General features: G+C 34.0%; 1 protein-coding gene across 2 annotated transcripts in view; it reads right to left on the reverse strand.

The window, feature by feature from the left end:
* Nucleotides 1–14,998: 14,998 nt before the first annotated feature.
* The window catches only part of LOC131942257 (RNA-binding protein 24-B), a 59,009-nt gene continuing 50,942 nt past the window's right edge, over nt 14,999–23,065 (reverse strand). For both annotated transcript variants that reach the window (XM_059302017.1, XM_059302016.1), the window contains exons 6-7: nt 17,735–17,844; nt 14,999–15,332 (exon numbers count right to left, since the gene is read on the reverse strand). In XM_059302017.1, coding sequence (XP_059158000.1) covers nt 15,097–15,332; nt 17,735–17,844 — 346 coding nt within the window. In that variant the 3' untranslated portion in view covers nt 14,999–15,096. The remainder of the gene's footprint in view (nt 15,333–17,734; nt 17,845–23,065) is intronic.

Below are 23,065 nucleotides of genomic sequence, written 5' to 3' on the forward strand. Positions count from 1 at the left end.
ATTTAGTCTGTCCCACAGGAGAAACAAATCTGAAAGAAACACTGGGCATGACATGTCCAAAAGTATTTAAAAGGTTTAAAATAGCAAGATTATAAATATACGAGAAAAATGGCCCGTTGAGGAAGGATACACCGGGCGCTAGCTTGATAGTGCTGTCTCTTTTCTCTAAACTAAAACCAACCCACCCCCCCCCCCCCACACACACCACCCCCCACCCCACCCCACACACCACCCCCACCACCCACCCCCCACACCACCCCCCCCCTCCACACACCGCCCCCCCCCCCCCCCACAACACCACCCCCCCCACCCCCCCTCCACCCCCCCCCCCCCCCCCCCCCAAAAAAAACATGCCTACCGTCCCATTCAACGAAATATAATTATATACTTTTTCCAGTGTCCGCCCCTTCCCCGAAATTTCTACCCCCAGCCCCCGAAAATTTCAAGTACCCCCCACCACCCCTCTCTGGGGGAGGAAAAAGTCTAAACTAAAACCACCCCCCACCCCCCACACACCACCACCCCCCCACCCCCCCCACACCCACACCACCCCCCCACCCCCCCCCCCCCACCCCCCCACCACCCCCCAAAAAAAAACATGTCTACCGTCCCATTCAACGAAATATAATTATATACTTTTTCCAGTGTCCGCCCCCTCCCCGAGGGGGGGGGGGGGGCTCAGACGTTCTTACGCGGGGGGTGGGGCTTCGCCCCTACCCGAAGAATTGTATGCAAGAAACTCTTCACGCAAACCATTAAGATTAGACAACATTTCCTTTTTATTCAATGTTAACGCGAAAAATCAATGACGTCATATAACTTTGAGCACTCTCTGGGTTTGAGATTATTTTCTACTCTGTGCGCTAAATGTGTCGACGTCATATTTCGTTTTTCGAATTACTGTGCATGTTTTTAAATTGCTTGTGTTTTCTCTAGAGCGTTCTTGTCAGACAGAGCGTTCTTGTCAGATACACAGACAGCGAAACTATTAGTATTAATTAAATAAGAACGTTTAGAATTAATTCAACATTATTAATAGTCAATTACTATTCATAAATGACGACATTGGTGGGGGGGGGGGGATGAGGTGTGAGGGTCTGGCTTTTTGTAAGTCGTTAGAAAAAACGTGACGTAATTTGGTAATTTGTGGATGCCCCCCCCTCCCCCCAATTCAGAAAGTTATCCGACGCGTGAGCTGGACATATACAGTTGTACATGTGGAAAAAACATGTTCTGTCTTTTAGGCATTACTCCATCATATGCCGCTATTTAGTTGTTTTATTTTCTACTTTTCAGTAATTCATAATTTGCTTACAGCTTGGTGTTTTCTATGGTCTCCATGAAGAGAATTATATATAGAGATTAATAAACAGGTGTCTTTTTTTTTTCTTTTACAGAAATACGAAAAATAACGCAAAGATACAAACCTTTTTCGGGGAAACACTAAAAAAGAAATTGCAGTACAATGTTAGGGGAACATATTTAAGTAACCGGTCGATTATCAGCCTGCTTACCAACCCTTGGTAAGATCACTCTTGTCAACCCCACTCGTGTCAGCCCACTCACCACCCAAAAAGTGCAAGTCGTGTCAGCCCACTCACCACCCAAAAAAGGTGCAAGTCGTGTCAGCCCACTCACCACCCAAAAAGTGCAAGTCGTGTCAGCCCACTCACCACCCAAAAAGTGCAAGTCGTGTCAGCCCACTCACCACCCAAATAGTGCAAGTCGTGTCAGCCCACTCACCACCCAAAAAAGTGCAAGTCGTGTCAGCCCACTCACCACCCAAAAAGTGCAAGTCGTGTCAGCCCACTCACCACCCAAAAAGTGCAAGTCGTGTCAGCCCACTCACCACCCAAATAGTGCAAGTCGTGTCAGCCCACTCACCACCCAAAAAAGTGCAAGTCGTGTCAGCCCACTCACCACCCAAAAAGTGCAAGTCGTGTCAGCCCACTCACCACCCAAAAAGTGCAAGTCGTGTCAGCCCACTCACCACCCAAAAAAGTGCAAGTCGTGTCAGCCCACTCACCACCCAAAAAGTGCAAGTCGTGTCAGCCCACTCACCACCCAAAAAGTGCAAGTCGTGTCAGCCCACTCACCACCCAAAAAAGTGCAAGTCGTGTCAGCCCCACTCACCACCCCAAAATAGTGCAAGTCGTGTTCAGCCCACTCACCACCCAAAAAGTGCAAGTCGTGGTCAGCCCACTCACCACCCCAAAAAGTGCAAGTCGTGTCAAGCCCCACTCACCACCACAAAAAGTGCAAGGTCGTGTCAGCCCACTCACCACCCAAAAAGTGCAAGTCGTGTCAGCCCACTCACCACCCAAAAATTTGCAAGTCGTGTCAGCCCACCTCACACCCAAATAGTGCAAGTCGTGTCAGCCCACTCACCACCCAAAAATTGCAAGTCGTGTCACCCCCTACTTGAAAAAGGTTGTAAGGTCCAAAGAACAGTGTTCAGATTAAAATCTAAACAATTCTGGAGCATTGTTGAGAATACGTGAATAGATACATAGCTTCGTTTCTTTGGTTTCGTTTCTGTGACTGTGATCAGCCACAGAAATGTATTCTGATCTTCCAATCAAAATGTCCAGATCATCCAATTACTGACAACATGAGATTCTAAGTTTGATCATGAAAACGAAAGCTTTCAATATGCAATAGGCCGGCTTTTGAATCTAATAACTATAAAATAAGGTCTTCATTTTTCTTTAACGATCCGAGTGGGTGTTGGAATTCAAATGGATGTAAACATTTCAAACGATGTAAGTAGCTTTAAAGACGATTCAGAAAATTTTGATTACATAAGGTGTCTTTTAAGTTTTTACTTACTTATGTATCTTACAATAATAACCGCAACGTTCCCATGTGCTTTAGCTTATCTGGTATTTTGATGAGTCTGAAAACGTATTGAGATATTTGAACAAATCAGAGTTGATGAATTGGGTTTTCATCAAAATGCTTCATATTGTGCGTGCAAAAAAGTTGGATACTATTCGCAGCATTCCCATTTAGAGTTGCACCAAGGATGCAAAACACCGCTACTCTTCTCATCGTGAGTATGTAGTTTCTAAAATAAACAACTGCAATGACCCACGAGGAAATTCTTCCCTCAGATATTTTAGTCTACAGCCTAGTTATTTTGGCTATTTATTATTTCTTCTTTGCCGATCACAAAGAGAAGCCGTTGAATTGTTCCTGTTGTTGCAGAAAAAAAATGTCCACAAGCGTGCTGCTGTTGTAGACGTTGTTGACTTTGCCAACGTGTCTTGATCAACAGTATCAACAGTTAGGGTAACGTGAGGCCCAATTCAAAAATACAGTCAACAAAATGCACGAAAAATGCTCTGCGAAGATGAGATGTTGTCTCTGCCTTCTATCGGGGACTGCGCCTTGACATTGTTAATTCTTGTGTCTTTTTGCATTTTCCATAATATTATTCGCGACAAGGCAAAATAGTTGTTTACTTTAAAATATTTGTCGACTCCATTGTAACAAATCAAGTGAACATAACTTTGACAAAATAAAATAAAAACACTGTTGGCAGCTGACAATTCGTTTCTACAAGAAATCAACTTTATCTTTAACTGGACTGGCATTCTAACCGAATGTGGATCGAGGCTTGTACTTAATAGTTTCGATATCTTTTCAAAACACACTCATGTTCTTACACAAATTTACTCAACGTCAGCGCTAAAAGTTATATAGCAATATACCTAAATGCGCTTTGAACTCTACACGCTATGTTCGTTATCTCTCCGGTGTCTGTTGAGAAAAATATATAACTGAAGACAGCACCTCGTCAAGAAGGCGACATATAAGAATCTCCTACTACGATTAACATTCATTTTAAAACCGATAGAGGCACAAACTACCTGTTCTTTTCCAACTGCTACTTTTTGTGGATCATTTGTGCAAGTAAACAGGACAACTATTTGTGATTAGTAAAGCAAATACCGGATATTCCCCTCCCACCACAAACATGGTAGTTTACTTTTTTTTCGACGACAGAATTCTTTTGCTTTTTGCGTTAATAGCGGTGTTATTTATAATTTACAAGATGTACTGTTCTTGTAACAGACGGGGTAAATAAGAACTGTTAAAGAAAAAAAAACACTTAAGCTAAATCTACAGAAGTATCATTGAAGCTAAAGAACTCGAAAATGAAAAAATAAATATCGTGTAGTCGTGACATTATACATGTACAGTATAATTAAAGTGCATTTAAAACAAATATTCCCCCTTATGATCTAGCCTTTAAATGGATTTAGGAAGAGGGGATTTTGCACCCACTCAACGCGGAAGCATCCAAATATATGACGTTCAGCCCTCCTTTTTGTTGTATCCTTGCTATATTATTATCGGATTTTACGTACTAGTCCTAATATTTATTATGTGGATGGTGATTTCATGTACTTTGACAACATGCACATGAGCTCAATATCTAGCTCAAAGTTCTTTACCGTCTTGCTCAACTGTTTGGTAGATAAAGCCAGGAACACAATGAAGGTCTCTTGTATTTGGTGCTAAATGCATTGCAGTTATGACAGAAGAGACGTCATTCATGTACCCTGTAGTGGCGTATATCTATTTTCTTTGCACTCTGATCTTTGTGTTGGTGGCTGTAGGAGGTCTCTTGATGATGGCATTGGATTCGGGAGTTCAAATGGAAATAAATATGGCCAACAGTGTAACGACAGCTATTTATCAATGCAGCGAGGCCGAAAAAAGACAGTGAAAGAAAATAAATCTGTTTATAACATTGTATAGAAAAGTTTGTAGAACTTCTTTGCATGAAATGTTATATTATCTTATTCAAACAACAAAAATGTTTTAGAATCGTTTTAGAAGTAGTCTGTCATTGTTAAGATTCTTGAAGTTTAGCAATGTACGTAAAATGTAAGTCTTTGCACTTCATCAATGTTGTTTCAATTTATTTAGTAGAAATCTTACTTAGGAATTATTTATGCTGTATGCCTAATTAAATCGAAAAAAAAAATAATTCTAGAGCTTTTTCGGTTTACAGTTTTCGACTAATATTCTAATTTTCATGGATTTAATTTTAAAATATGGATATGCTTTTGCTTGCTTAATACTTGCCTTTTTAGGTTTATGCCACCTTATTTTATGGTTTTTAAATACTGAAAACGCGAACGTGCGGGCTGAGGAGGCTGAATAGAAACATTAATAATATGAATACTTTTATTTAGAGCATATATATATATATATATATATATATATATATATATATATATATATATATATATAGCCAATGTAATTTTCAAGTTGTAAACACGTTGGTGATCATGTCAAGGTGATATGTTTCTATTGAAACTACATTGGTATTTAGCCGTTTTTATACTGATTTATTTTATACAAGTATTTCAAATAAAAGCTAAAGCATTGAAAGAATAAAACATTAAATCGTTAAATGTTGTTTTTTTTTTTATTTTCTATGTGCTTTTGTCAATTTTTAGCTTTAAAGGCCATTGTCTAAATAATAAGCAAAATTAAGCTTTGGCCTTCTAACTTTGTCAGGAAACAACCATGGGAATACAAAGAAAGAAGCACGGAAAAACCAAGTTAAACTTTATATTCTGCTAATGTTCTATGATAAAACTTGATTAAACGTGAAGTGATTAGTCATTTGAAGGCTCTTGGTGGGAGAGATAGAAAAGTGGGCCTCATTCGGTGTTGGTTTAAAAAATGGGGAGGGGCGAGGTGAACACGTCAGGAAGGAAACGTTCATCCCACTGAGACCAGAGGGGTATGAGGGTTTTCAGGGGGAGCGGCGAGTCGTGAAAAGGCGCCATATTATATATATATATATATATATATATATATATATATATATATATATATATCATACATATATATAAAAAAATGTCATCGCTTCGCTACGGTGTAAAACATTAAAAAATAACCCTTTGAAGGACATAAAAGAATAGAGCACAAACAATGTGTGAGACAAAACAGCTTATCACACAAAACATCACAAAACACAACCAAAAACAAAACACAACAAAACCTGTTTTGCAATCTTTAAAAAAAAACCCACTATAATGGAATATTAAAAAGATTTAAGACAAGCGAACTACAGTAGTGGAAATAAATTCTTAATATCGATCAATATAAAACTACCCATGTAATTTTCAAATTCAACCAAACCAAACATTTCTTTATTATTTAATACTAGCCGTCGGTACTCGTTACACATGAATTATAGGCCTATATATTTTAATGTTATATTTGTTTGAGAAAAATATTTTACAAAATAGTTATTGGTCAAAACGCGGTGTGCTTTACTACACGTTGAACAATAAAATGACCAAGCAAAGAAACAACTAAATAGCTAAAAATACGACACATCTAAAATAACATAGGCTACCAATACCTATTAGAAAAAAACAAGTTATATTCTTTATTAGTCAACACAACACCATAATATTAAATGTACACACTGATTAAGAGACTTAAATTATTCTGTTAAAAAACCCGGCTGTTAAATGGTATTTATGTTGATTTTTAAAGTAATTTGTAAATTGTATACATTTCATAGTGTTCGTTTTGATAAATAGATCTATAGATCTAAATCAAATTTCAATGAAATAGTTCGTTTCTTCATATTCAAATTTAATTTTTTCTTCCTTTTTTGCCTCAGCGTCAGTTTGCCTTGCATGTTCGCTTTTAGTATTACAGTTTTCATCATCGGCTTGTGAGGACTGATACAGATTTACAATAGTAATACTTCTTTCTTACTTGTAGTCTACTTTCATTCATTTAAGATGGTTTACTTATACATAGATCTAATACAAAACGTCTAATTACAATTTTATTAAAAAACAACAACCTGAAAATGCAAATGTGTAATTAAATGATGATTCAAGGTATTTTTTTTCCCATCGGCGTGGTGGGCTGAGGGGGGGGGGGGGGCTTTTAAGTATAGCTGAAATAAATGTGGGATTACAGAGAATTAAAATTATATAAATTTTAATAAGCAACTGGAAAAGCTATGCTGATTAAATGAGACATCTCAAATCAAACATTCTTCCCTTTCAAACATCTATATCTATAGCAGTCCTCCGACAGTTTTTTAAAATTTATTTGTTTTAAACAATTAGAATAGTAATAATAATTTTTGATGGTTTTATACAGCTTCAAAGACATGAACATCAATTGTATATATATAGTAATTAAATGGAGAAAACATCAATTTTATATATAGTAATTAGATCTAAATGGAGATTTCCCCCCCCCCCCCTTTATTTTCTAAAATTGGAAGATAAAGTTTAAACATGATTCATGTGACGTCATTGTTTTTTTTTTTGCGTTCTAGTCACAACAATAAACACTTTTCCGTTTGCATAATTAAAAATATGACTTTATTTTATTTTCATTCTTTAAATAAAATTTAGTTTATACATTTAAAACATCCAACATATTATTTTCAACTGAAGTCCGTATCTGTAAGTCCTCCATATATCGCTAAACATACTGAACACATAGCCTCAAAAATGTTGCGGACAGAGAGAGAGAGAGAGAGAGAGAGAGAGAGAGAGAGAGAGAGAGAGAGAGAATTGCGCACATGGGCTTCTATATATTAGGATAATAAATTGATGCAATTTTTTTATACAAATCACTTTGTCGACAATTAAAATTAAATACATTATTTTCATAGTTGCCAAAATATTGTCGAGTAAAGAAAATCCGTAAAACGATGTTGATTTTTACAACAAAAAAAAGAGCTTTGCAGACGTGAGTACAAATAAAATCTACCTAACAGAAAAGGGGTCGTCCATAAATGACGTCACACGCGTAGGGGGGTGGGGGGTCCGTAATTTTGCGACGGTGTGTGATGAGGGAGGGGGGGGGGGGGTTCAGATGGTGTGACGTCACTTTTTTGCATTATAAAAAGCAATTTTAGAAAACGAGTTTTAGCCGTTATTTCGCGTTTAAGAAAACGATTTTAATAAATTATGTTAGGAATTGATCAAACTAATGTATGTTGACAGAGTTTAGACAAGATTTTGGAAAAATGTTGATGTTTTAGGAAAATTTCAACAGCAATTTTGAGGGGGGTTGTAGGCTGAGGTGTGACGTCATTTTAGGGGGGGGTCTGGGGGTCTGGCTTTTTTGTGACGACGTGTGACGGAGGGGAGGGGGGAGGTAAAAATCGGCCAAAAGACGTCATTTATGGATGACCCCAAACTTTAAAAGCTACATCAGTTTTATTTTTTAATTCACTTTATTGTTCTTGCTCTTCAGGTCGTTACATTTTTTGAATTAGCTACTGCTTTTTTTTCTTTAAAGATTATTGTTTAACATAATAATAATGAATAATAATACACCTCTTTACGGGTAATTGCTGCAAAAATAAGTTTCATAGACTAAAAATTTGAATTGCAGGCACAAGTGATAACGTCTAATCATGACATGCAATCATGATAGTCCAGCTATTCAAATTTAATGAAGATGTTTTATAACTACAACAATAAAGCGGAAATGATCTCCCTTTAACTATCTCGTATATTCTTAAATAACGATACGGGAGATGACACTTTCCGTGCAATCTGGCTATTGAAATTGCCTTTTTTTTTTACATGAATTATAATCTTTTATTTAACTTGTTTCCCTTGTCTGCCTGCCTGCCTGCCTGCCTGCCCATCTGCTGGTCGTCGGTCTAGATTTATGCACATCCAGGCATTACTATTTGCAATTTCCAATACGTATACGCATTCTAAAAATAACTACAAATTGAAAAGAGGGGTGTTAAGTTATTATATTAAAATAAATAATCGATTTTTATAAAAGTTTGAATCGCGTAATTACATTATTTTAAAGTACACTACAGACACAAAGAGGAAGTCTTTGTGAAAGCTAACAGATCGCAAGCATACATCAAATATGCCGAAAGTGGCGACATATTTTTCAAGCTGCGTGTTTTCAATTTCGACAACCTAAACAGAGGTCGAAGTATCTGAAGATACACATGTGCAAAATCTAGACGTAAAATATTAGGCTAAAAAACACAAGGTAGTGAAAAAGCTCTACGTAAAATCTTTACAAACTACTGTGCTCAAAATATAAATGTGTAATATATATATATATATATATATATATATATATATATATATATATATATATATATATATATATATATATATAAATACATACATACATACATATATATATTGCCAGAAAGCATTTTTTTCAATCAAAATTGAATATTTTTTAGCATTTGAGAAATAACTACAAAATGACTTCCGGTTTTAATAAGGCTAGAGATATTGAAGCAAATAATTACTAGTAATATAATGGGGTTATCCATAAATGACGTCACGCTTTTTTACGCTTTTTACCTCCTCCCTTCCCTCCGTCACACATCGTCACAAAAAGCCCCCCCCCCCACACTAAAATGACGTCACACCTTAGCCTACAACCTCACCCCCCTCAAAATTGCAGTTGAAATTTTCTTAAAACTTCGATTAATTAGTTTTCTAACATTGCTTTTTTATAATGCAAAAGTGTGACGTTCCACCATCTGACCACCCCTCCCCCTCATCACACACCGTCACAAAATTACGGACCCCCCCCCCTATGAACGAGCCCAATAGTAATTTAGCTATAGCCTATTTTTAATTTGGATTAGTAGAGTTGGAGTGTTGTTGTGATAGGGGATGTTATATTACTTAAATAAAACACTAGGCTTTACCCAACGGACCGCTCTTGTGTATTTTATCATTTATGTTAGTTGTGACTTTCATTGATTTACTCTCCCTTCACACTCCGGTTTACTTCAAGAAGGGGGTTGAGGGCGGGTTTTTAAAAAATATTTGAATTGGTAAACAGCTTTTCAACGGCTTATATTCAATAAATAATAATCGATGGTTGCCTAAACGGCTTTAATTCTTAAACATGTAGGCTAACTATAGTTTTGCCAAATTTAAATTATTATTTTTTTTTTAAATTTAGAATAAAATAAAAAATGCATTAAAAAGTTTTTTTAAAAATGTAGCCGCCTAGGCTTTTATTATGTCTTACCCGCATATAACTTTAATAAAGTTAGAGTAAACTCATTTTTCCTTTTTACTGCATTTTTTTTTTTCATTCCTGGCTTTTTAATTTACTTTTTTGGTGTGATTTGTGAATTATTTTTATTTTCTTATTTTTATTTAAAAGCTTGTTATTAGAAAAATAAAAAATAAATATTTCTTCATTTCCGTAATCCATAAGGCTACTACTAAAAAGTATTTGCTTTAAAACACAATCAGTATCTCGCGATCTCTGAAAGCAATGGCTAGTTCTTAGTCATTTTACCTCCCCTTAGTTTTGAAATAGTGTATTATCTTATTACCTGCCCCTAATAGCATTTACTAACTTCACTGGGCTCTAACATTCGTCGTGGATGAGACTACAACTCAACTAGGACTAAAAATATTTGCTTTAAAACCCTTTCTCAGTAGCTTGTGATCTCTAAAAGATAGTTAACCCCTTTTTTCTCTCTTAGCCAACGCGCCTCGTAAATCATCCTACCGTGAAGTGACAGTTCACTCACAACGGCCCTCTGATCAAACCATCGCTGACTAGTATTTTAACACGTTTTTATTAACTCAGCTTCGCGTTTGTGTGTTTGTTGTTAAAATTGACATCGAAAATTAGCCCACTTCTGATTGCTCTATAGATCTGAAATTTGGCATGCAGGTTACTTTCGCCTAACAATTTCAGATGCAATCATAAAAACTAGCAATTAGAGACCGTAATTAGCTTAATTTAGTTACGCCCCAAGGACCATAAAATTGAGGACATGATTTCTAAAGATACCGACAAGACTGGAGGGGAGGCTTATTGACACAGTTACTTCGGCCCCAATCGATGTGAGCGCGCTGGCCGTGATCGTATAGTGGTTAGTACTTCGCGTTGTGGCCGCGACAACCCAGGTTCGAATCCTGGTCGCTCAAGATTTTTTTAGTCCGTGTATTTATAAACACTTAGTCAATTCATACTTAATCAAGTCATTAGATAAAGTAGAAAATAAACTATATAAAAAACTTTTTTAAAAACCACGTTTTTCATGTGTAGCAACGGACTAAAAAGGAGAAAATAAAATACTTAAAATTTTTTTTTTAAAAAAACACGTTTTTCTTGTGGACTAAAAAGTAGAAAATAACTATTTACATACATTTGATGACAAAAAACGTGGGTCGGGCAGATGGGTCGGGAAATTTGATGGTGAACGTACCCACGTTTTTTGTCATCAAATGTATGTAAATAGTTATTTTCTACTTTTTAGTCCACAAGAAAAACGTGGTTTTTAAAAAAAAAAATTGTAAGTATTTTATTTCTTGTTATCCCCCTTTTAATTTGACTATAGTAATGTTTGTATTTAGTTGTCTCTCTAATAAAATTTAAAAATGAGTGGGTTGTTACATTATGTATTGAGTACAGACACTTGAATTCAAGAAGCGACCCACACTTTATTTTTAGTTGTTTTTAATAATAGTTTTTATATGATTAGAACTACAGAAAATCATATATTTTCTCCATTTTAGTGCATAATTACTGTTAAATTACATTACAAAAATGGTAATTAAACGTTTTTTAAGAATTATTTCAGTACTTTAAAATTTTTAATACAATAGATGTACTAATTGTACACAAATAATGTGCACATAAGCGCGGTAAATAGTATATATATATACATATATATATATATATATATATATATATATATATATATATATATATATATATATGTATATATATATATATATATATATATATATATATATATATATATATATATATATATATATATATATATATATATATATATAATTTACATATATATATATATATATATATATATATATATATATATATATATATATATATATATATATATATATATATATAATTTGATTTCTATAAGTTTTTGAGAGCAGTATTATAATATTAAATCTATGTATACGATCTATTTTTCAAAGGCGTTTAAGTGAGTTGATTGACACAAGGACAAAATACAAAACTATTTGATTTCTAAATAGATATTTAGCATTTTTATGGCGCTCTAGTTTGTAGAATTTGTTTCTACACTGAAAGCACAAATAAAAAAAGAATATGTAGAAGTCTGGATCAGTTTTTTTAAATCATTATTTTAATTTTCTATTTCCAAAACTTTCCTTAAGTTTAAAGACTGACTTGTGTTTGGCTACATAGGCCTACTTTTACAATAAGGGATCTTTACATAGCATTAAATTAATCTTCAGTAAAGTTTAAATGTCAGATAGAATACATTTGAAACATTGTTGTTTTCTTAAGCTGTCATAAAAATTTGGTACATGATTTATATTGTTAATTATGAAGTGGAAAAAAATTCATGAAAATAATACATGAAAACGAATGTCATGAAAATATGAACATGATTAGGTTCTACTTTACCAGGTTGTATGATCATGATGAATAAAGCAAAATTACAATCTACTTGTTCTAATGCAAAGCTAAACTGCCTTGAAAAGTATGTCAAAATGACTTTTTAATGTTTACATAAAAAACAAATAAATCTCCAAAAAACAAAATTCAGCTATTAATAATTGAAACATATTTTGTTAAAATTGATCATTATCACTATTTTTATTAAAATATAGAATTTCTTTTTAGGTATCCTAAAAACATATGGCAAGCTATATTTCCCAGAACATGAATCACAAATACTACTATTTTATAAATTATTATCAAAATAAGCATCAATATAGAAACTCTTTGTGTTCAACAAATATATATGTACAACATTATTTTATATGAAAATGTATAAACTTAAATTTAATAAAATATAATCTTTTATTTGAGATTGTAAATAATAGTAGGAATCAGCATGTATGTATAAAGGAAAGATTTATGTTCAGTTGGGATTTCATCCATACAGTCCCCTCACTTTCCATCACTTGAAAAGACTGCACACTAATGATTCTCACTTCATTATATAAAGTTAAATAAATAAAGTTAAGAAACGAAATAACATAAAAAATTTCTCAATGTACATTCAAAATTAAGTATTGTCTCATCTGGCAAAAATAAATATGGACAATAGAATAAAATAGGTATTTGTTGTTGGGTCAAGTCGTCATTTTTTTACTTTTTGGATCAAATTACAGTTGCTTCAACTGTTTGTTTTTTTAAATAATATATTACAGAATATTTTTTATAAAGTTTCCTTAAGATATAAAACTAGAAACAAGCTTTTAAAATCAAACCCACAAAAAGCACTTTCCTACCAGGCAACAGTATATTTTCTTGTTTAAAAACAGGAAAAATATTAAAGTGTTAAACAAATAATAATTCTCTATTAATTTCTTACTTGTGAAAGTATCCTCTATTAAGTTGAATACAGTTATGAAAGCAACATCTTGGATGTTAATACAAAATTTATTTTTAGTCTTTTTTTTTACTTAAATTAACTCATAGAAGCAACTTTTCATGTGACATTAAAAAACAATTTTTAAAAAAGTGTATGAAATTCATTTTACATTTGTAACATCAAGGTATGGCTGAAAGAATAATGAAATGCCTATTACATGATGCTACTTTATATTTACTTTGTACAAGATGGGGGGTGATAAGCCCATCTAAATAAAAATATAGAATATTGTGAACAAATGACATGATCATATATAATCCTGAACCAACTTACCACTGTGTTTCCCCCATATTTTAATTAAAAAGTTCCGCTTATAGTAAAAAAAAAATATCTGTTGAAAACAGTCAAAATGAGCAGTTTAAAAATGGATTGAATTATTTTAATGCATAATTTGCATGTTGATTATCAAAGACATTTTTTAATCAAATAAGGCCCCACATAAAATTAGGAAGTATTGTATAACTGATGCATTTTTAATAAAAAATTATAGAACGCTGTGTGGACGGTTAAGATGTATTTTTACAGTCAAGAAGGTTATAGAAAATAAACTGTTTAAATACTTAGCTACACATTTCAAAGATGGCATATAAAACAAATGAACACATAAATAAATTATAACTGATAGTATGTGTTAACAAAGTTAATGATATGGTGATGAATCTTTCATTGTTTTTCATTGAATTTCTATAATAAAATATTATAAATATGATAATAATTGATTTACTTATTAATATTAAATTAATTGTAAACTAATAGTTAATAAACAATGTAGTATGGAAACAGTATGATGTGACAAATAATTTCATAATAATACTGTTCCATTTTGGAGTACAATTATTAGAATAACTGTCAATAGCATTTAATTGCATAACAAATATATATATATATATATAGTTATATATATAAAAGTATTATACAATATCATTATGTAGGGGGAAAATTTAAATAAATAGCATTTTGGATAAATTAAGAATTTTTTAACCTGATAAATTATTTCATCACAAGTTCTATAATAAATACTATTTTTCTTCACATATAAAGATATGTATATTGTATATCAAATAAATTAAAGAGTATAAATCTATGCAACAACTTTTAATATACAAAGTATCAGATTATAACTTATTATTATCAAATGAGAACTTACTGTAAATGAATTTTTATTAAATTGCATTGAGGTATTTGTTTCATACTATGCTTTACTGACTTAATAGGCTATAGAAATAAAGCTAAAAAATGTGTTATGAAATTTTTTATCCATCTATCTATCCTTAGCCTTTGCTGCTTTAAAATCAGATAGTTTCTTGTTAAAGCATCCTTCATCCAAATGAGCCCTATTAGCCTCTTTTGCTTTATTACTGAATTACGTCTCATGTTTTGCATTTAACTGCACATCAAATCATATAATCATTGAAAAACCTCAGTGATTTATGGTAAAAAACAACATACAATTAAAATAAGTTAGATCAACTTTGATTCATAGCATAAATTATGTATTTATTTGGGTTTATATATATATATATATATATATATATATATATATATATATATATATATATATATATATATATATATATATATATATATATAAGTATTTAGTTTATTTTTAGTTTAAGCCATGTTAGTTATATCCATAAATAAAATCTCATGAAAAGAATGCTATTTTCAAATTGAAAAAAAACATTTTATTGCAGTCTTTCTTGTATTTGCTGAGGTTGATACTGGGCAAAGTGTGTTGTGCTTGCAGCAATCTGTTGTGGCATGGCGTAAGTGTAGCCAGCAGGGACTCCCACGCCAAAACCAGCAGTTGTAGCAGCTGTCGTGTAAGGGTTATAGGTCTCATAACCACTAGCAGCAAACTGGGCAGCAGTAGCGGCAGAATAAGCAGAGGCGTAGTCCAGGGCATACTGGGTGGGTGTACCTGTTGACAACATCAAATTGATAGGAAATAATTTTAATTATAACCATTGATGATTTCCCAAGATTAGGATTAATCGTGGTGTCACCCCCCCTCCCCCCCCAAGAAACAAAGTATATTATATATATATATATATATATATATATATATATATATATATATATATATATATATATATATATATATATATATATATAATGCTCTTTGTGTGTGTCGCCTTATAATGTAAATGTATGCCACATACGCGTGCATGTATGTGCATATGCTTTAATCACTGCAGGCTTAATAGTAACGATGTTTATCTAAGGTCTGTAAATAATACAGTTGGATGTAGAATTGTTTTCTCTATAGTTTGCAATTTTTTTGCCCTGGTTTCACTCCCACCTAAATGGTGTCAACCGGTGGGGTCCACACCCCCGCCCCCCTCCTCGCTACGCCTCTGGGATTAATCTTAACTTAGGCATGTGTTCGAAGTTTCCTTTAAAAGTTTAGTGATAGCATGGTTGAGTATGCGTCTAAAAATGAGTTCACTCTAACACATCTAGTCTAGTTTGTTCCCCGACTTATCCTACGCCAAACTATCAATATGTCACACACGCATTACTATTTTGCAGCTATAGCTTTAATGATACTTTTATTTGCTATTTCTATTTAGTTCCAACCATATTATATATTTTCGATATTGACAATTCTAGAATATGAAGAAAACTTAAAGGAACATCAATAGATGTTTAACAGTGTTTCTTTCAGACTTTTTCTCCGCGGAGCACTTGATATTTTCAGGGGAGGGGTAAGGGTAGACTTTCCCCGAAGAGATGCCTGGAAGAAACTCTGATGATTAGTCGCCAATAAATTAATAAAAATAAGTGAGCTAAAACTGGATTTTAAATGAATTATTTAAGTCACTAACTCAGCTAAATCAGCTTGGGCATTTCATAAAACGTGTTTTGTTTGTTTTCATATTAGTATTTCTTATGAGATCGCCGCGCACGCGACAAATAGCCTACTCTAGTTTATGTTAATTAGCCTACTCTAGTTTATGTTAATTAGCCTACTCTAGTTTATGTTAATTAGCCTACTCTAGTTTATGTTAATTAGCCTACTCTAGTTTATGTTAATTAGCCTTCTCTAGTTTGTGTTAATTAGCCTTCTCTAGTTTGTGTTAATTAGCCTACTCTAGTTTATGTTAATTAGCCTACTCTAGTTTATGTTAATCAGCCTACTCTAGTTTATGTTAATTAGCCTACTCTAGTTTATGTTAATTAGCCTACTCTAGTTTATGTTAATTAGCCTACTCTAGTTTGTGTTAATTAGCCTACTCTAGTTTATGTTAATGCACCAAAAAGAAAAAGAGAAAATATGAGTATATGAATATACTCTGCGCGAGAACCATATGTAATCGTTTGCAGGCCAACTGATACCACTTACACTGTTTTATACTTGAGACATGTATATTATACAAGTCAACAACAACAAAAACCCGCCACAATGTGGTCAAGTTCATTTTATCAGAACATGTATGGGAGGGGGGACTACTTAGGGCCTACTTACTGGAAAAAAAATTCTAGACATGTAGTATACTTTATGTATACTATATGTGTACTATATGTATACTATATGTTTGCAACTGAGCTTAAAATAATGTTACGTATGATAAGTGCGGGTCTAAGACATTACCCACTGTTATTACCCGTCCCTCGAATCCCTCAGTACAATTACCTATTCCCTACCCACCCCAAGCCCATGGTAGCACCCCCCCCCCCCAGCTTGCTGTCACCTTGCGTAGTATCTGAAGTAGCGTTTAGTTTACTGATGTACCTTCTCAGAATTTGCTAATTAGAAGGTTGAATATAAATCGCTATTTGCGTATAAAGAAATATTTTGTTCCAATGCTTTTATTCTTTTAAAAGTCATAATGGCTTAGAACTTCTGCCGCTTCTTTGCTTGTTTATATCCTTCAGGTTTTTCTGCCTGTTTTTATGGTCAGTACAAGCGTGATCCCACAAGAACCTTCTGGTGGGCCTATAGATTTATTCCTCTATTAGCCATATACTGAAAATATGTTGATACAATGGGTCAAGGATAATTGAAGAATAACTTGCAACAATAAAGTTGGTTTGACCTACTTTCGGGGGTTGGAAGGGAGGGGTCCTTTGAAGCATGAGGGAGTATGTGTTTTTAATTGCTTAAGAATAAAATAAAACTGCCAACGGGAAATACCATTTGAGCTCCCCCTTCTGCACCCCTCCACTACACCTACCAGGCAAGGGATATTTAATGGACAACACGCGAAGAAGTATTAATCAAGTAATGCTACGAGTGGTGCCTGTCTATGAATTATTATGAAGAAAATTGTTTCCGTCATAAAATGGTGTATTCTGTTATTGAGGTGCATATAAAGTTACCGGCAGGGGTTGGTGACAGTGGGCTTGTGGCTGGCATTGTCGTGAGCATACCAGGAGTTGTTGCTGCTGCTGCTAGGTAGGATGCTGGGTAGACGTACTGGGTGGGGTAACTGTGGAAACATTGAGAAACAATCATCGCGTCTGGCTCAATACAGACATTCTAAATACAGACTTTAAACATGTGAGCTAAATACAGACTTGAAACATGTGAGCTAAATACAGACTTTAAACATGTGAGCTAAATACAGACTTGAAACATGTGGGCTAAATACAGACTTGAAACATGTGGGCTAAATACAGACTTGAAACATGTGAGCTAAATACAGACTTGAAACATGTGGGCTAAATACAGACTTGAAACATGTGGGCTAAATACAGACTTGAAACATGTGGGCTAAATACAGACTTGAAACATGTGAGCTAAATACAGACTTTAAACATGTGAGCTAAATACAGACTTGAAACATGTGGGCTAAATACAGACTTGAAACATGTGGGCTAAATACAGACTTTAAACATGTGAGCTAAATACAGACTTTAAACATGTGGGCTAAATACAGACTTCCTACAAGTGGACTGAAAAATAATTGAAAACGGACTTGTATACATTTCTTACACAAACGTAATAAGGTATTGCATAGTTTAAGTAGCCGTACACTGACAGAATATCATCAAATGAAATTACTTATGTAATATATTTAACACACCGTTGAATAAAGGCCTACATAATTTATGAGAATATATTAACACATCTTTTTACAGATTTACAAAATTGCTACACCCTAGGGAGGTAAAAGATATTGTAGGTCTGCGTTGAAATTTTTAACCGGTACGCTATAGACCTACATTTTTTGTATAGTTGTAAGCTATAGACCTACATTATTAAATGATAGTGGTACGTTATAGGCCGTTCATTTTACTTTCTCATTTACAGAGAAATAGAGAAAGTATTGTAATCGTGCTGAATAATTAACACACATATTTTGACAGTTTTCACTGTCTTACACCCTAATTTATCGTATACGGGTTTTTGTAATGTGCAAAAATCTAAATCGAGATTTTGACAAAGTTTGGCATTTTGAAACCTTTTAAGGCCGAAAAATAAACTTAGTTTTTGCTATCTCTCTCTCTCTCTCTCTCTCTCTCTCTCTCTGTGTGTTTGTGTGTTTGTGTGTGTGTAAACGCGATAATTTGAGTCCCGTTTTAGTTTGGTTGACAAAATTTTATTTGTGTATATTATATCCAATTTGTATTTTTCTATCAACGTTTGAGCGATTTCCGGTAACCAGAAGTGTACTTATTCTAAATCCGGTTTCTCAAAACCAATGACTAGAGTATCTACAACTTAAGTTAGGTGAACGAACTTTCACGTGTAAGTATAACAATGTATGTAAAGGTTTCTTTCAACGTTTGAACAATTTCCGGATAGCTGAAGAGGCACTTTACTCTATTTTCATGAGAAACCTAAGTACTGGTTAGGTATGGTAGACGAAAGTTCATAAATAAGCCAAAAAATCATATACATGGAAGTGGTACTTTATTCTTTTTCAAGTTTTTAAAATACCCATAGTTTGAGTACCGTTCCAATTAGGCAGACATAATTTCATACAAAGGTATAAGATCATATTCTCTTGAATCTGTCAAATTTTAAGTGATTTCCTGTGACCGTAAGGAGTACTTTACGCTATTTCCGATTTCTTAAATAAAAAAAACACATAAGAATTTAATAATTTTACATTACTTTTGGTGTGCAATTCTATTTTCTACAAAATTCTATTCTATTTAAATTGTGTATAATAATCGAAAAATTAGTGCTTTATAATGGGGTATTTGCTCTATTTTCAATTTCTCAAAGATATTTAGTTTTTTTTTAACTATATGTGTTTTCTCAATAAAAAATAAACCGGGAGTGATCTCCCCTAAACTTTCTCAAATATTCTTATATAAAAAAAACAGGGGATGGGAACTCGGGATATAGACATGAATTTTAATCCATTTTAAATACTTAAACTTTAAAAAATAGAATAAAATCTCGTAGAAAAAAGAATTGCACACCAGTGAACGCCAAATAAAATGTGCATAATAGTGCGGAATATTATTAGTACTTTATAAATTTACATTAGTTTTTTGAGAAATCGGAAATAGCGTAAATTACTACTTCCGGTCAACGGAAATTGCTCAAAATTTAACAGAAGGTAGAGAATTAGATCTTTTACTTAAGTGTGAAATGTCATTTATCTATCTGAAATATTACTCAAGCTATAGACTTTTAAAAAATTCAAAATAAAAAAGTATTATTTCCGGTTATCGGAAATCGCTCAAACGTTTATACGGATCTACGATTTTGATAAAATACTTATATATGAAATTTCATCAACCTAGCTGTAACGATACTCAAGTTATCATGTTTACAGACACACACACTCACACATACACACAGACATACGACAAGATTGCAAAATTACGTTTTTCTGTATCAGTGAGGTGTAAAACGATTACAAGACTTTCTGTATACTTTGTATATACGAGAAAGTAAAAAAAACAATGAGCGGTTTTGTCACTAACGTCTTTATTTCTTTTGCCCAAAGTCCGATCCTCCTTAGTATTATGGACGAACTTAGAGAAAGTTTAGGGGAGATTTACTCCAGCTTATAGGGGTCAGCTATAGGCCAACATAATTATTTCAAGTCAAGCTACTAAAAACAAATAATTGAAACAACTATTGTAGTAGATAAAGACCAGCACAGATTGTAAAATCTGGCGTTAATACTTTGTTTCCAGTGGGCTATCTAGACGATGTAATAAACGAAATAGGCAATGGTCCCGCGAGCCGCTGATGTTAGATAACTGTTGGCGTGTGTAGCCAACGCAAGTACCACGCACTATTCATCACTGTCTTAATAGAAAACAGCTGATGCCATGGAGGTATTTCCCCCTTAGCCACAAATAGCTAGACAAAGACCAAGAGATGTCTTATATTGTTTTCATAATTGGTTGCCTGAGAAACAAAAAAAGTGGGGGAGGGGGGGGGGGGGGAGATGGATACACACTGGGAAAAAAACTACGTGTTTGTCGGAGCTGAGCTGAGACTAGTGTCGTTCCAATCATCATACCTTCATATCTGCTGTGGAGAGTATCTACGTCTTCTAGGTTCTATGTACTACGTCATATAGCAGTGACTGCGAGCAAGAAGCGATACCAAATTTGGCCAGTCTCAGTTTTATTTGTCTCTTTATGAAAACATATTTGGCAGATAGTATTGTTTCATCAGCTGATTCATTAAAGATAGCAATTGATTCAAACATTCAACTTTAACCTTTGTTTATAACAAAATTAAATATCTTTAGTGCTGTGAATATTTGTGGCGGTGTTTTCAGTAAGCTCGGAGAGGGAGAAGCGAGGGAGAGAGGGAGAGAGGGAGAGAGGGAGAGAAAGCACCAGCAACTGGCAAATGAACTTTGACAGAGAAATGATATTTTGACCACAACTTGTTTCAAGCTTCAAGACGATGTAAGCACTTAGTGACCGCATAGTTATGTTGATAGGGTTCACGTCTAGTTGTGTTGATAGGGTTCACGTCTAGTTGTGTTGATAGGGTTCACGTCTAGTTGTGTTGATAGGGTTCACGTCTAGTTGTGTTGATAGGGTTCACGTCTAGTTGTGTTGATAGGGTTCACGTCTAGTTGTGTTGATAGGGTTCACGTCTAGTTGTGTTGATAGGGTTCACGTTTAGTTGTGTTGATAGGGTTCACGTCTAGTTGTGTTGATAGGGTTCACGTCTAGTTGTGTTGATAGGGTTCACGTCTAGTTGTGTTGATAGGGTTCACGTCTAGTTGTGTTGATAGGGTTCACGTCTAGTTGTGTTGATAGGGTTCACGTCTAGTTGTGTTGATAGGGTTCACGTCTAGTTGTGTTGATAGGGTTCACGTCTAGTTGTGTTGATAGGGTTCACGTCTAGTTGTGTTGATAGGGTTCACGTCTAGTTGTGTTGATATGGTTCACGTCTAGTTTTGTGTTGATATGGCTCATGCAATTATCTGCTCAAGATTAATAACCAAAGATTTTTTTTCCCCTTAAATCTCTGTTTTATGAAGTAAAAAGGTTTGCATCTGAACCCCCCCCCCCCCCCCCCCCCCCGCAAAAAAAAATTACCCCTAGATCTTATAGTGTTCGATTTACTTTTGCTGTTTTAGTATCGTTCTAAGCATCTCTAAAGCGTTATCGATACGCCATTTCGCATTCGTCCTTCCTGAGAGAAGCTAATGGAATCAAGATGGCAAAAAAACACGAGAGGAATGGCGGTGAAATATGATGGCAAAACTTCTTTGTTTCAGGCGGTTTTGTTTCCTTATTGGTATCATGTGGCTTGTAAGCCTCGTGTCGTTGGGAGCTACCATTAAGCATACAGGTAGGGGGAGCAGGAAGAAAAGTGAACTGGATTTCCACCTCAATGAAGGCAAAGCAGTTTAACGTTAACGTCTTGTAGGTCAACCCAGGAAGTGTGTATCGCGTATATATATATATATATATATATATATATATATATATATATATATATATATATATATATATATATATATATATATATATATATATATATATATATATATATATATATATATATATATATCAGGATGTAAATCCGTACCTTCAGTAAAAAGATTCAAATGAAAAGATAATTTCTATAACATGATGTAATTAAGGCAAAAATTACACTTTTGGTGTTGCTTTTTCTTTTAAAGCAATTCGAATCATTATGAGTGGGCTACTGTAAGTGAATGTTTATAATTTAAAGGGCAAGTAACTATACAAAAAAATCACATGCCAGTCAGTAAGTGGTCTATGTAAGGGTGGGGAACCCCCCATAAATCCACCTTCCCCTCCCCTCCCCCAACGTTAAGTTACAGTTGTTCTCATCGGGTCGCTTATGTTACTTGTACATGTACAGCTGGGTGTTACTTGTACAGTTTGGTGTTACTTGTACAGTTTGGTGTTACTTGTACGTGTACAGTTTGGTGTTACTTGTACAGTTTGGTGTTAGTTGTACGTGTACAGTTTGGTGTTACTTGTACTTGTACAGTTTGGTGTTACTTGTACAGTTTGGTGTTACTTGTACGTGTACAGTTTGGTGTTACTTGTACTTGTACAATTTGGTGTTAGTTGTACGTGTACAGTTTGGTGTTAGTTGTACGTGTACAGTTTGGTGTTACTTGTACTTTTACAGTTTGGTGTTACTTGTACAGTTTGGTGTTACTTGTACTTGTACAATTTGGTGTTACTTGTACGTGTACAGTTTGGTGTTACTTGTACATGTACAGTTTGGTGTTAGTT

Source organism: Physella acuta, unplaced genomic scaffold (genome assembly GCF_028476545.2).
Source record: "Physella acuta isolate Inbredline_101_S28 unplaced genomic scaffold, ASM2847654v3 ptg000398l, whole genome shotgun sequence".
Classification (NCBI taxonomy): domain Eukaryota; kingdom Metazoa; phylum Mollusca; class Gastropoda; family Physidae; genus Physella; species Physella acuta.